Source organism: Asterias amurensis, chromosome 11, assembly GCF_032118995.1.
Source record: "Asterias amurensis chromosome 11, ASM3211899v1".
Classification (NCBI taxonomy): domain Eukaryota; kingdom Metazoa; phylum Echinodermata; class Asteroidea; order Forcipulatida; family Asteriidae; genus Asterias; species Asterias amurensis.
In genome coordinates, this window is record NC_092658.1 from 12,408,495 (window position 1) to 12,423,699 (window position 15,205).

Below are 15,205 nucleotides of genomic sequence, written 5' to 3' on the forward strand. Positions count from 1 at the left end.
CAACTGGCTCCGAGCCTGTGTTCCAGTGTCTCTGTTTCTGAACTTATTGGTCCAACCCTAAACCACTCGGGCCTCTGGTCCAGCATTATTTTCAAGACCTGTGATCAAACCACAACATCCAACGCATCTTGAGGTACTCACCCATAGTTATATCCATCTCAGTAATGCAGTTACTGCTGAGGTTCAACCTCTTGAGTGAGCTCAGTTTGTACAGGCCCTCTGGCACTTTACTGATTTCATTGTAGGATAAGTCTACATCGGTAAGGTTGGTCAGTACATCGAGCTGGGGCGGGATGTTGTTCAGATTGCGTTGGGTGTTGCGTAGTTGGAGGGTCTGGAGCTGCGTTAAGGAAGTGAGTTGCCTGCGGAAAAGAACAATAAGTGAGTTGGTGGTGAAGTTAAAAAACGAGAAGTTCCCTCGATCCACTAAGCAAAAGTAGTAGTCCGACACAGAAATGCATTGAAGAGGTTAAAGGGCAGAACAGAGTTACTGAATAATTCATGAACAAACTCACCTGAGCTGGGCATGAAGGAGTGGGTTATTATTTAAGATCAGTGTCTGTAGGTTACCAAGTCGTCTCATTTGTGGTGGTAATGAATCTATGGGAAACAAAATAATATTACAACATTTAAAACAAAACAAAATAACAAAGTACACTTGTTTTTATGAGATACCACCTAACGTCACAAGGCAGGACAGCCACTTCAAGGGCTTTATTAAATTGATTTTGGGGCTTTTGACCCAAATCAACTGCCCCCTGGGGAAGGCTGCCATCTACTCTTGGGACTGAAAAAGGGTTCCCCCTTCACAGTCTGTAAGGATGTAGGCATGGGTATTATCCACAAGGAGCCTCACTGGTAGAGCAGAATGCACAACCGTCCCGACTTTTTACGAGGCAATTATTATTAAGTGCCTTGCTCAAGGGTAAGTGTCATGACTGAGATTCGAACCCTCACTCTGGTGCTGACAACACAAGAGCTTGGGTCCAGTGAACTATAACACTCAATCAACCTGATAGAGTCATCTGTTTTTAAAATTACAAAAGTAACTTGCCTTATTTAAAGGCAGTGGACACTATTGGTAATTACTCAAAATAATTATTAGCATAAAACTTAACTTGGTGAAGAGTAATGGGGAGATGTTGATGGTACAAAACATTGTGAGAAACGGCTCCCTCTGAAGTGACATGGTTTTTGAAAAAGAAGCAATTTTCCACGAATTTGACCTCCGATTTAGAACTTGAGGTCTCGAAATCAACCATCTAAACACACAAAACTTTGTGTGATAAGGGTTTTTTCTTCTTTCATTATTATCTCCCAACTTCGACGACCAATTGAGCTCAAATACTTGTTTATGATCAATGGAGAGCTGTTGATAGTATAAAACGTTGTGAGAAAAGGATCTCTCTTAGTAACTAGTTGTTGAAAAAGAAGTACTTTCTAACTAAAGTATTTGAATTTGATTTTGAGAACTCAGAATAAGATTTTGAGGTCTCGAAACCAAGCACCTAAGAGCACACAACTTGTGCGGAAAGGGCGTTTTTTCTTCCATTATTCTCTTGCAACTTCGACGACCAATTGAGCTCAAATTTCCACAGGTTTGTTATTTTATGCATGTGTTCAGATTGACCAAGTGTGAACACTGGTCTTTGACAATTACCAATAGTGTCCAGTGTCTGTCTTTAAGAGGACTTTGTCTTATTTTGAGATAACTTTAACCCTCCTACTTTTTGACCATTCACCATCATCTAAATGGTTTTGATCGATTCCATTCCAATTGTGAGAAAACCAGGCGTGGAATTACACAAGGGCCACGGAGGCCATAGTCTGTGGCCCCTGGTCTTGGCCTTGGTACCCCTCCCCAAATTTCCCATAGACTTTAAAGTTTCCCAAAGTGTCTTTGTAAAATGAAATGGCCTTGCCCTCTCAAAGTAGAAACTCCAGGCCTGGAAAACTTCAGATATTTATGTAGAGCCAAGGCAGTTACTCACCAAGTTTATTGTCACTTATGTTCAGGTAGATTAGATCAGTCAGGTTGATGAACAGTTGTTGGGGAATGCTGGTGATGCTGTATAAAAAAAAGTTCCAAAGCAATTTATGCATCGTCTTTCTTCTTATCCTTAGAGTTTAGTAAAGGGCTAGATGGCTTAGTGAATCTAAAGGGCACAGGTTGAAGACTGGCAGTAGCAAAATTGATTGAACCGCAAAGGGGACAGTGGCGAGCCACATTCATTATGGCGGGATGTTGGCCTAAGTGACACAAGGGAGATAAGGACCCTAATTCTGGACAGAGAAGAGTGGAGGGCTGAGACCAAGTCCCGATTTAGTGTAGGATAAACTACGCCCTCCCATCATCATCAACCCCATTAAAATCAAAAAGCTACCTAAACATTTTCCCTTTTTACTTGATATTTGAAATAGAAAGTCGCATCCCCTCATTTGGCCATGGAATGTTCATTAAGTGGAAATTGTAGTTGCTTAACAGATAAGATTATAATTATAGCGAGCTGAAAATATCAGACCCTTCACAACTATGACTCTGCAGCTTTGTCGCAGAGTCCAGCTTCATAGAGCTGTTTAAGCAGAAACAAAATTGCTTAACAAATTTCTACTAAGCAGAATTGAAGTTGGGACATGATATAGTTTGGCTGATAACCTTACTCCAGTAAGCATAATTTTGTCATGCTTAGCTACCTTTTGAGCTTTAAGCAGCTCTTGGAAATTGGGTCCAGACCAGGACAGATCCAATTACTGCAGATTGACTTACTTATTGTGGTTGAGGTTCAGCACCAGTAATGATTTAGCTCTTTCCAACTCCTCAGGCGTTGCGGACAATTGATTATAACTGAAGTCCTAGATGACATAATCAGAAATAAATCACAATAGAAGATAACTTATTACTGATACAACATGTACAAAGAAAAAAAAACAGTGATAATTTTGTAACCATAACAAAAAACTGACCAAATCTCTACTAATTTGTCTGTATTTTTCATTTTATAAAAGAGAAATCGCCCAATATCACAAGGTCAGTTGGCCACTTCGTCAATGTGAGGGCAACACTTAACTGATTTGGGCTGTGGAACAATGCCACCTACATGTTTATGAAACAGGGTTAACCCCTTTACAATCTGTAAGAATTCTAGCATACCATGGCAGATTATCAGCCGTGTCTTACAGGCATGCAACTGCCCGATGAAAAAAAAAGAGGAAACTTTTCGAGACCCACAATGGTACCCTAAAAAGTGTTGAGGTTTTTTATGCTCTTAGGTTCATTGTTAGCATGTAAGACAAAGTGGAGTGTTTTATAACATGGAAAAAACACCTTGCCTATGTATGCACCGTAATTAAGTTGAGGAAAACTGACTATTGTTGTCCAGATAATTATGAAATTTGCATAAAATTATTATTCCCCCCCTCCAAAATAGAAAAAAAAAAAAAAAAAAAAAAATCTTTTTTTTTTTTTTTTTTTTGGGGGGGGGAATAATAATTTTCTGCAAATTTCATAACTACCTGGGAAACAATAGTTACTTTTCCTCAACTTAATCAACTCCCGATGCTTTGCCACCTTACAATGGTCGGTGCGAGCCACTTGTCCCCGCTTGCCGTCGTTAAATCTCCCTCTTGCACACCACACAATATGCCATTCCTGGCTTGTCCACTTTCCGGACGGTTTCGGAGAGCAGTTTACCATCTACGTCTTTTTTTTCCCAACCAGAACCACTTCCAGGTATTTTTTACTCCTTTATCTATGGCTTTAATTTGGCCAGGTACCACTCGGTCCCGCTCTAAAATATAATTTCTTTTGGATGTCATTTTGACGGACGTTTGAAGATGCAACTGTTTCGTAACGCAGTGTGAGACAAGCACACAGTATACATGTACGTTTGGTAACTAACTCACACACACATACATGTACAACACGTGTATACTATTGCAAAACAGCGGGACCAGACGAAGACACGACCTTAGACTCATTTCAAGGCTGTATAATAACTTGGTTTAGCACACAACTCGCCCGCGCCACGGGGTGCGTTCCACTGTTCCAGATTTTTCGACCGTAAACACGGCTATTAATGACCGCACGCAGTGTGTAAACGTATGCGTTGCTTGCTGTGGGCTTTAGATTGACCATGCAGTAGAATGGATTGCATACCGAGGCAGAGGCCAGACCATGCGTTACGATGCATTGTTGTATCTGTCTTAAGATCGCGCTAACCGCGGAATGTCTTTTTTTAGCGCTAATCATATTTTTAAAAACGCGGAATTCCGCGGAAACGCGGAAGAGTTGCATGCCTGGTCTTATGGCCAAGGTATTGTGCTTCACCAAGCCACTCAACGTGCCAAATAATGGAAACTAAAAACAGACAACATGTAGCCACTGAGCATTGCCTGTGTACTGTACGTGCACAGACGACACCATGATGATAAAGTTGTACAAGTCTTTAAACTATGGTCTTCATGACAGACTGGTATAAGACTCACCACGACTGTGATGTCATCCAATCCAAAGATGTCATTGGGGATCCCTGAATTGCGTATCTTGTTGTGTCTGACGTTGATGGTTCGTAAACACTGAAGGGTTGGAAGGTCACCGTGAATCTGGATCAACTTATTCCTTGCCATGTGAAGATGTTCCTAACAGTAACACACCATGAGAAACAAACCATAAATATTACAGGCATGCATTTAAAGGCACTGTACACGTTTGGTAATTGTCAATGACCAGTGTTCCCACTTGGTGTATCCATCAAAAGCATAAAATAACAAGCCTGTGAAAATTTGAGCTCAATGGGTAATCAAAGTTGCGAGAAAATGATCAAAGAAAAAACATCCTCGGTGGACGAAGACATGTGCTTTCAAATAGGAATAAAAGACTTCTGGCTAGAAAACCTTTATTATTTAAGTGAGAAATTACCTCTTTCTCAAAAACTACTTCAGAGGGAGTTGTTTCCCACAATGTTTTATACTATCGACAGCTCTCCAATGCCTGTTACCAAGTCAGTTTTTACCAGTTAGTTTTGAGTAATTACCAAATGTGTACCTTCCCTTTAATACATCTATAGGCATTTATTTAGCAGCAGCAGAGAGATCACCTTGAAGGGATGCAACTTTTTTATTTTAAACATCAAGCAATATCCACAAGCAGTCCACAAGGGAAAATGACTGGATAAATCTTTCAGTATCTTTGGGCTGAACAAAGAATAACTGACTAGAGCAGGACTTGAACCTTAAACCTCATTGTACCGTTTGGCTTCATGGAAGGTACACACATGTACATGTAAGTCCAAATGATCTGAGATTCCGGCACACCATGGCCATTAGGCTCCGCCCGAGGCACACATGTGAGCAAGAAGATATGAGCCTCTCCAATGCAATGCCATTCTGCACAACTCGAGTGCAAGCATACGTGCACGCATGTCAGACTTTTTTTGGGTGGCGCAATGGGTTGTGATTGGTCAATACGATGTGGGGCGTAGCTTTAATGGATCAATCTATTAAGACAACATACAATGTTTGTAAACAAATTTCATACTAACCAGTTTAGAGAGCTGAGAGAGCTCATCTGGAAGCATCTCCAATTGAGTCTTATTGAGACGCAACCAGCGCAGACTGGACATGTCCCCCACATCCTCAGGAAAGAGATCAGACTGTGAAGTGAAAATAACAAGAACACATCTTTAATTAAAGATTATAAAGTCTTCAAAGAGTTACTAGGCCTACCACAAAATATGGAGGACTTTCCAAATGGCGCCACCACTTTTTGCTAATTTTTACAAAAAGGGATATCTCGTTGAGGTAAATTAGTTTAGACACTATATTATTTCATATCAAATGAAAAAGTGTTGTGGCGCCATAAGGAAACTTTTCCCAAAACATTAAACTATAAGTAAACACAACAAAGGTCATTACAAAAACCATGTCAAGATACATTGTATGTAGATCTTCTTGTGCTGAAAACATGTCAAAACAGCAATATTTTACAATTTTTAATCTGAGGTCATTTGAAATTTTCATGGGATAACTTTCCATACGTGTATGGCACCACCACTTTTTCACTAGTCTAGTTTCTACAAAAAGGGACAGCTCATTGAGGTAAATTAGATACTATATTATTTCATATAAAATGAAAAAGTGGTGGCGCCATTTGGAAACTTTTCCTTTTCATGATTTACAGTTACACTGCAGAGTTAAATAATCGGGAAAATGTCTGTAATCCTTTCACCATTTTTTCATTCGTTAATATAAACAATAATAATAAAACATTTAGTCATAAAAACTCATAGACACTTGTCTAATTTACTCAATTTTATTAGGTGCTCCAAAAATATTTAAAATATTTAGCAAATGTTATCAATAAAAGTCAAGTCAACAAACATAAAAAAAAAAAAAAAAAAAATTCTGCCCTAATAAAGTACAATTTACAAATGAGTGAGTGAGATATTCCTTTTTTGGTAAATTGAGGAGTGACTGACAATGACATGATCTTTGATTTGAATTGTTCACAAGATAGGGATATCTTCACCATCCTCGACAGTGTGATATAGTTTTGGGTGATTGTCAAGTCTTGATGGAACATCATTGTCTCTTTTTAAACGAAAAAACGTTAAGTACGCATGTCGGAAATACGCGGACTTCCCATAGGCTTATTTGTGCACGGAAATAAATTGTAAGGCAATAAAATAATGAGAAATTTCCTTGTTTTGTTTTTGAAAAATCGAGAAAAGTGCTAGTTATTGCAAACTGTTGGACATGTTATATCCTCATATGGTGCACAAAATAACAAACTATAAATTAATTACACTTTCAGATATACTCACTTTGAAGTTGTTCCGACTCAAATCCACTCCTCGAACGAACGGCAGCACTCCAGTGGCCGCCATCTTGTAAATCTAATGAGGGCCTGGGCGGGGGCGGGGCTTTGAGTATAATGAAAACAATGATGAAAATAGCCTTTTATATAGGGAAATGGTACACATCAATAGTACCTAATTCTTTTTATAGAATGCAATGTAGTATAAGTCTAATTTGAGATTTATATTAAATAAAAGGATGGAGAAATTCAACTAGAATGCGCCCCCCCCCCCCCCAACCTTTGAACGTTACTTTTCACGAGAGGGCGTGAACTTATTTTTAGACATTGCGAGATTCTCACGATCTGGGAAATCCCGATCTATGAGACCTTGGGTAGATTTCACAAAGGTAGTCCTAACTTAGGACTAGTCCTAAGCAATGCTAAGAGATAGGACTGGTCCTAAGTTAGGACCAGTGACTCATCCTAACTTAGGACTGGTCCTATCTCTTAGCATTGCCTAGGACTAGTCCTAAGTTAGGACTACCTTTGTGAAATCCACCCCTTATCGCAAATACCGGGGCGCGCGCGTAAAGCTTGGAATTAGGTGCATTGTGGTCTAGCTGGTAGCAAAGTTTGATGCATATCTATCCCACAATGCACCTCATTCAACAGTCTGCGCTTGCGCATTGGTATTTGCGCTTGCGCATTGGTATTTGCGATAAGGTCTATTGCGAGATTCTCACGATCTGGGAAATCCCGATCGAATTACTCAGATGGCGATGTAAAAGACACGTCTGGCTTTAAAGTTATACTGACATTCTGCAATATTGACGTGAACAATTTGGTAAGGAATCTAGTCCTCTGATTCTCCCCTTCCCCTTTTTTACCCTACACTACTAAAAGTATTTGCTTGTATTTTGTATTGTGTACAAGTAACAACGTATGTAGAATTGTACTATTATTTGTAGGCCCTATCAAGGGGGGGGGGGGGTGGGAACTTCAGCCCGCACTTTATGTCACTCCAGTTGACTAAAGGAGTTTAGTTGGTGCTTTACATGGGCTTGAACCCAACTAGCTATCATAGTTGACACATCATGCAGTGCATTTGCAGTGGCAAAGTTAAGAAATAGCCAAACAAAACATTGTAATATGGGGGCGGGGCATTATGGTGTCATACGTAGCATGGAGTAGACATGGTAGAATACTATTACAATTCTACACCTCCATGGATGGATGTAGTGACACTGACCCAGTCAGTGACCGACATTGACATTGACACTGCCTGGCACTGTCACTCATGTCACACTTGACAGTTATTGGCTTTTAGAAAACAAACTTGTCTTATTTTAGATTAATCTGAGTGCTGTGTGCAGTAATCAGAATCATACTACATCAGTACATAAACTGTAGGATTGTATCTCAATGCATAACATGGATCACAAGAATTAAAATTAAAACAGTATAAGAGTTGCTTCTTAAATTTGTCTTCCTTTGAACAGCTTCATGATCTTAGGTAAATATTTGTTTTAGAGATGATAGAACGTTAATGTCTGATTTTTTATTTCAAATACAGGAACTAGAAGTGACTGAGCAGCAATGGCATCAGGGGGCAGAAAGCACGACGATGGAGGATCAGGCTCATGGCTTTTGACTGGCTTAAAGATTGGTGCAGCACTTGGGGCAGCTGCTTTGGGAACCTATGCTGCTGTCAGGGCAGCACAACAGGAAGAAAAAGAGAAAGAAACTCCAATGACATCGAGATGTAGCGAAGATTCATTCAAAGATGAAGGAGGAAGACAAGATTACCCGTCTTCATTCTCAAGTTCGCAGTTCCCAAGAGAAGAATCAAATCCAACTTCTCATGCTCCTAGAGGAGTATCAAAACCAAAGAAGAAGCCTTCCGGGTCCTTGATAGATGAGCTGCAGGAATACTTCGACACAAAGATCTCTTTTCCTTCAGACAAGAACCTTGTCATCCAAAATCTTGTTTTGGACACGAGGGAACGTCTGAGTAGCTATCTAGTCAAGAATCAACGGAGACTTGTTAAGGGTGATCTAGTACCAGCAGCTTTTGACAAGATGGTTCTGAAGCAAGGAGAAGAGTTCAGGTTGATGCTCCCGATAGCTTTTGATCCCAAGATGTGGGAGTTCATTGATGCTGCTGATACAATCCTAGATATGCCAGGCTACTTCTGCGTGAGGCGCACCAATATTGACTTCTACAGCATGGGGAGAAGTCCATGGGATCGTTTCCTCATCGGCAGCTACCTATGCCCAGAGCTTCTGCAAGACTTCCTGAGGAAGATCATTGATCAGAGTATTAAAGAAGGGACAGTGTTTGACTTCTATTGTAACGTCAAACGCAATGCAGGAGGAGTTGAGTTGAACGTTGAGAATCCTGTTAGAGGTTTTGGGAATACAGGAATGCTCCGCATCAAGATTATCCCATACATGAGCATGAAGATTAACGATAAGATAGTCACCCTTATCGCCCAGTCTGTAATCCCCTCTCATCCAGCGGAAGCAACCACAGGAAACACCAACCCCAACGAGAACCTCTGGCTTCAGTCCTTTGAAGTAAAGGCCGTCTGTGAAATGGAAAGCATGGATTTAGATGGAGGCTGCCGCTGGAAGTGTCTGGCGATTCTAGATGCTCTTGGATCGACCCATCAGCCTCTGAGAATGCTCTCCCGCTACCAGATGATCACCATCCTCTTGAAGATGTGTCGAGAGGAGACAGAGTGGGCTGAAGAGATGCTTGCAGAGAGGGTCTTGGATCTTCTGAAGGCTGTTGAGGAGCATCTTAAAGCTGGAACGCTGATGGACTTTTTTAATAAGAAGGTAGACTTGTTCGCTCACATCTCACCAGTGAAGATATCTGAGTCCCAGAAGTGGTTGGCCCATGTCTTGGAGTCTAAAGATAGAATCTCAAACTTGCTGTATTAAAATTTAGCAGAAAGTTTTGTTCTCCAGCTTAGAAAAATGAAAGGCTGGCATTGGGGGTGGTAGAGGCATTTCAACAAAAAACCTCTTACAGTGCTCAAATTTGGGAGAAAAAATACATGACTGCAGGACTCAAAAGATTTAACTAGACCAGACAGAAATGCACTCTGGGAGGTGTTTCTTGATGCTCACTTCCTCCTGAGTTCTTTGATTGAAGGCTTTGAAGGTTGCATTTGAACTCTGAAATTATGAACTTGAAACAAAAATAATTGGGAAACAATGTCTCAGGCATATTTTTAACTACATGACATGCCAACCTTGTTCGAGAACACTGTATAGGCCTAATGTGGCACAGGAAAACATCTCAAGGTCATCTTCTACCTTTTATGATATAAAACAAAAACATGCAGTAAAACCTACCATATGGAAATATTATTCTTGAATAGTTTATTAAAAACTACACACATATTGCGAAAACAAGCTGATATGCCATAAAAACAAGGAATTAAATTAATAAAAAATGTGCACAAAGTCCTTGGAAAAGCACATGAATAAGCAGGGCCCATTTTCATAGAGCTGCTTCAGCAAAAAAAGGTAGCTATGCACAACAAAATTATGCTTACCGGAATATGCTTACCAGAATATGGTTACCAGCCAAACTACATATATACATGTACCGTATCACATGAAAAAATGTCTGTATCCTGCTCATTTCTGCTGTTACATATTGCAGACAATTGTTAAACAAACTGTTCTGCTTTAAAGCAGCTTCATGTATTGGCCCTGGTCTTCTAAAAAATACCACTAAATTTGTTTTATAAAATTCTATAGTTGATGTGTTTATTGAATGAAACATGGTGTTCTGTTGAAAAAATCGAAAGTTGTATCATACTTGAAACTTTAATATTCTGATAAAAAAAATGATGAATTGGTGGAAATAAGCAGACTGTTACTACAATGCAAAAATATGAGTGTAAAGTTTAACACCATGGATGTTGTCTCGTACAGATACCATCTTGAAGAGTTAAAATAACACCAAACTGTTTGGGTAGAAATGAGTGTTATTTTAACACCATATGGTGCAAATTCTGATTCATTTGTTTGTATCTTGAGACAACATCCATGATCTAAATTGTATCGGTTGTTGCTGTGCATGTCATGTATTATTCATGACTTACTCAATATTTACTCACTTTAATGCATGTAGTTACTTTTATTTATAATTTGAAAGTAATTAATATTCAGTGTGATGTTGCAACTTATGTTTAAAAGTTAAATATGTAAATAATATTCTGAAGGCTATTATGAACTCCCACTATTGGTGTTGATTAATTCACAGTTTGTTAATGCTAACAGTTTGAAAGAAAATTTAGAAATGCATGATATGCTAATTAGATGTGTTGGCTTCCTGATAGGCCAAACAAGATACATATAGTTTGTTTTATCTCGAAATCACACTTTTTGTTTTCCTTTCTACCTTTCTTTTTGTTGATGTTGATAAATTCTAAGTGCTATTGTGACATTATCCACATTTTCCATTATCTGGTGGTGTCAACTCGTTCCTTTTTTGTGCAATTATAAAGCTGTTTACAAAACAAAACAAAATTATTGAGTTTATACAATAAAATATAGGTGGAAATCCAAACAGTGCATTTATTTTGGTTTAGTCACCACAGTGTGTACAAGCTTGAGTGTGTACTAAACATTATCTTTCATGTGGACGATTTTACAAGGAGTTAAAAGAGTGATCTTAACTGTGTATCAATCATAATTGCTAAGCAAAGTGTGATGTCACAATACAAATCACTGTGGTGAAATCGACCCCAGCGATGTGATGTTAAAAACTGTCTTTAAATCTATCATTAAGTTAATGAATAAAAATATCTCAAATCTCAAAAATGTGAGTTCAAATGTTTGTTTCATTTTGAAATAATCGAAAGATGTTCTTCCGGTGTACAATTGGTAATCAATCTTAAAATTAATGGCGACATAAAAATTGGGTGAGAAGTAACATAGCTTTCGATAAAGCATTTTAAGAATCATTGTAGTGTGGTTATGATAAGACTTCGGGTTTTTATCCCCCAAATTCGCAACTGAGAATCGTTTCTGTTAGTGTTATGTACGTTTCTCAGATTATGTATTCCAATTGCGGATTACTCTTCCTGGGTGGGCATAACGCTCCCGAATTTCAGTGATATCTCAGAAACTCAAGTTACCACCGGCCCTTTTTATATGAAACTTTCACAGGTTATAGTTACATTGTATTATCTGCATTTATAAAATACTATTTATAAAACAACAAAAACGGCTCCAATACTTTGCCTTTATAAAAACCGTACCGGGTAAATCGCTTCAAATTGACTTTTCTTTCACTCTCTTACAATCTCGCCAAGCACTAGGGAGTGCAGCAAGGAAATGGTATCGCCAATACACACCACAGTGGTCTGAACCTCACACTTGATGTGGGGTTGGTCTAAACAGCAGGATTTCAAGTAGCAACTTCGTTAATGTACCCCATATCGTTGATAGTGCTGAGTAATTCCAGAGTCCCTTGGACCAGCCTGATGTCCTCTGGAGACGCGTAGAGATTAAAATCACCCAGCTCCAAATTATCAAGTTCTGGATTGCTGCATCCATACTTCTTAGAAGCCGATGCATTTCCAACATGTTTGGGATATTCTACTCCTACATCATGTGGATCACCATAGCTTTTAGGTGTGGATTGATAGCAATACTGAATTCCTTCTGCATTAGTGGATGATTTAGTGGATACGTGTGGATATGTTGTGGATGGAGAGCTCCAACGCCATTCTTCTCGACCCACTGGTGGGCGCGAGTAATGATACTTCTTCTTTTCTGTTGGTGTCCACTTCGTACTATAAGAAGTATTTCTTGTAGCAGTGGATGTTTCTCCTGGTGATCTATTGTTCAAAATCTCCACACCTCCACTAACATTTTTCTTGTTGACACTTCTGGTTTCTGGTTGCTCAACATTATCCACTGATTTGGTATCACCTGAAATTTGTGTCACCAACTTTTCATCTACTGTTGCGGACTTTGAAATAGCTTGTGGAATGTTGTACTTAAATTGATCCACAACAGTCCTTTGGTCAGCTGATAAAGGTTTTAGTGTTGGTTGTGTTTTAAGTGTTTCAGGATATCCACTATGCTGGACGCACAATGGTTGATGATTCTGTTGATCAGAATCCAACCTATGTTGAACTACTCTTCGGTCACCTGATGAAGGTTCTTGGGTTGAGTGTGTTTTCTGTGTTTGGACGAAAGGAGTTGGTTGTGGATTCTGTTCGTAAGAATCCACTCTTTGCTGAACTACTCTTCGATCAGATGAAGGAGTTGACTGTTGACGCACTTCTTTTGGTTTAACATCTTCCTTTAGATCAGCTTGTTGATGATTACTGAACACTGACGGGTCAATGTGCACAAATGCTGATCCTTGATTTCTGTGTTGCGGAATGGATGTCTCCTCACCATTCTGAAAATTATGATTAAACAGCAGTTTTAAGTGAATACTTCATAAAAAAAATAACCAAACAAAGTGAAAAGTTATTTTTAAATGCATGAAATAGAATATGAATTTCATTATTGGGGAGAGGAAAAAAGATCACTGTAAAAAATCTAACCACAAAGATAGCTAATTTCAACGAAGTTTTTATCAAAAAATCTAAACCCCGGTGAATTTCATTACGGGAGTTGTGCAAAACGACTACATACCCTATACAATTTTTGAAAGAGGGGCATACCATAGGGGTAGAGGGGTAACTATAAAATGGCTCTCTTTTTGCACAACATAACTCGTGAAGAGAAAGAGATTAAAATCATTAGTCATGACTTCTGATTTTGTTTTACCATATAAAAACATGGTGCATTTGGATCAACCTCCTGCTGGGGGCGTGGCCGTGGGTGTTCAATCTCCTCCTCCTCTGCGTCAACTTTTACCCTCTGTACTTCCAACACCCCTCTCAGTGCCTCATTCTCTCTCTGGAGATCGAAGATCTTCCACTGCAGCTTCCGGATTGCCTTCATTGTGTCCATTGATGACGTGAAGGGGTGGGTAGAGGTGGGTGATTTCTTACCGTCTTGCGCGAAGATGGACTCAAGCTGTGAGGTGACTCTACGGGTGTGTTCCTGAATATGCTGCATAGAACAAAAGTCACCGATTTAGTTTAATAAAAATTAACCATAAGGGAACATTAAATCCATTGTATGTTTCTAATAATCTCCTCAGCTTGTCAGCTGCTCTAATAAAAGTATGTTTTAATTGCATTTTTTGTAGGACAAAAGACACAATGTCTCCACAGATTTTTTAAAACTTACACCGTTTGAAGATATTGATAGAATAAAGCTTCCCTGAAAATGTTACTTTTATTACACTACTAGGTGCTGTAGCTTTTGAGAAATGAGTAAAACAATGTCAAGAAAATAATTTTCGTCTCATGATCATGAGACGAAAATTATTTTAGCACGTAAACATGTAATTTCATGACATTTGTTTACTTAGCAGCAAACCTTGCTTAGACATATTCTGCTAAGCAAGACGAAGCTCACCAATAGTTGGTCTTCCAGCTTGCGGCATCTTGTATTTACTTCAGTCAGCATGTTCAAGAACGTGGTCACACTGGATGAGTCCAAATCCCGACTAGCGGACTTGTAACTCGTCTAAAAATAAAAAATTGCACAATCCCAAAACATTATTATAGGCAAGAATGATTCACTTTCGAGAAGGCTTTTTCTTCTTGGGGGGGGGGGGGGCAACTCAGAATGAATATTTAAAAGTAAATGTCAGCAACTTGTCAAACTCGAAAGGTGATTTTGGACGGGTTGTAACGCAAACCTTCTTCTTGTTGAAGAGAAAGTCACCCCTCCCTAAACTTCAAAACCCCCAGCTTATAAACAAACAAACAAACAAACAAACAAAATAATATCTCAGCACCCAAACACTTCAACAAACAAAACATTCTTAAGTAAAGTAGGCCTACTTCTTATGAAAGGCACACAATTTCTACGAATTCTACAAGAAGTGTATTGATCTCACTTACAAATGGTTCATTATCCTGCTTACACCGCCAAATAAAAGCTTCAATCTCACCACTCGCCGTACCCGCAAATCCCGGCGAGTAACTTGCCTGATGCACACTAAAACGGGTCTGGGTTGATCTCCTAGGAGTAGTGTTGTACATGTAGGTTGATGCCATGATATTTGGTGTCTTTAGGTGACAGTCCTACTCCTTATTTTATTTGGCGCTTAAAATCCTGTTATTTTTAAAATCTGATATCGAAAACAGAAAGGCAAATGTATTCTGTGCGCAGGAACTCGGCTACGCGACGCACTGAGATCAGCAATAACATCGCGGGCTTTTTACACCATTTTGCTCTATCTGTGGCTTCTAGTTGGACGCGTGCGTTTGAAAAGACGAATTACCTCATTTTGTCAGCTTTTTAAAGAAG

At 39.2% G+C, this 15,205-nt stretch overlaps 3 protein-coding genes across 3 annotated transcripts in view; 1 reads left to right on the top strand and 2 right to left on the bottom strand.

Moving 5' to 3' along the window:
• The window catches only part of LOC139943917 (protein flightless-1 homolog), a 31,060-nt gene extending 24,151 nt beyond the window's left edge, over nucleotides 1–6,909 (bottom strand). The window contains exons 1-7 of the mRNA XM_071940808.1: nucleotides 6,822–6,909; nucleotides 5,541–5,651; nucleotides 4,486–4,638; nucleotides 2,768–2,853; nucleotides 1,992–2,068; nucleotides 516–600; nucleotides 142–362 (exon numbers count right to left, since the gene is read on the bottom strand). Coding sequence (XP_071796909.1) covers nucleotides 142–362; nucleotides 516–600; nucleotides 1,992–2,068; nucleotides 2,768–2,853; nucleotides 4,486–4,638; nucleotides 5,541–5,651; nucleotides 6,822–6,884 — 796 coding nt within the window. The 5' untranslated portion in view covers nucleotides 6,885–6,909. The remainder of the gene's footprint in view (nucleotides 1–141; nucleotides 363–515; nucleotides 601–1,991; nucleotides 2,069–2,767; nucleotides 2,854–4,485; nucleotides 4,639–5,540; nucleotides 5,652–6,821) is intronic.
• A 453-nt stretch (nucleotides 6,910–7,362) lies between these two features.
• On the top strand, nucleotides 7,363–10,282 carry LOC139944052 (mitochondrial dynamics protein MID51-like). The gene is made up of 2 exons (XM_071941001.1): nucleotides 7,363–7,640; nucleotides 8,370–10,282. Exon 2 carries the CDS (start codon nucleotides 8,393–8,395, stop codon nucleotides 9,740–9,742), a length of 1,350 nt encoding a protein of 449 aa, XP_071797102.1. The 5' UTR covers nucleotides 7,363–7,640; nucleotides 8,370–8,392; the 3' UTR covers nucleotides 9,743–10,282.
• Nucleotides 10,283–10,438: 156 nt separating this feature from the next.
• On the bottom strand, nucleotides 10,439–15,070 carry LOC139944051 (uncharacterized). Its single transcript, XM_071941000.1, has 4 exons — nucleotides 14,797–15,070; nucleotides 14,306–14,416; nucleotides 13,607–13,894; nucleotides 10,439–13,232 (listed from the first exon to the last, which is right to left on the bottom strand). The coding sequence occupies exons 1-4, from the start codon at nucleotides 14,950–14,952 to the stop codon at nucleotides 12,228–12,230; spliced, it is 1,560 nt and encodes a 519-aa protein (XP_071797101.1). The 5' UTR covers nucleotides 14,953–15,070; the 3' UTR covers nucleotides 10,439–12,227.
• Between the last annotated feature and the right edge of the window lie 135 nt (nucleotides 15,071–15,205).

Excerpts from the sequence above, each read along its gene's own strand:
- LOC139944052 (XM_071941001.1), top strand. The coding sequence starts at position 8,393 with ATGGCATCAGGGGGCAGAAAGCACGACGATGGAGGATCAGGCTCATGG.
- LOC139944051 (XM_071941000.1), bottom strand. The coding sequence starts at position 14,952 with ATGGCATCAACCTACATGTACAACACTACTCCTAGGAGATCAACCCAG. Across the intron at positions 13,895-14,305 it reads AGCTGGAAGACCAACTATTG|CATATTCAGGAACACACCCG; the intron begins GTGAGCTTCGTC and ends TGTTCTATGCAG. Across the intron at positions 13,233-13,606 it reads ATGCACCATGTTTTTATATG|AATGGTGAGGAGACATCCAT; the intron begins GTAAAACAAAAT and ends CATAATTTTCAG.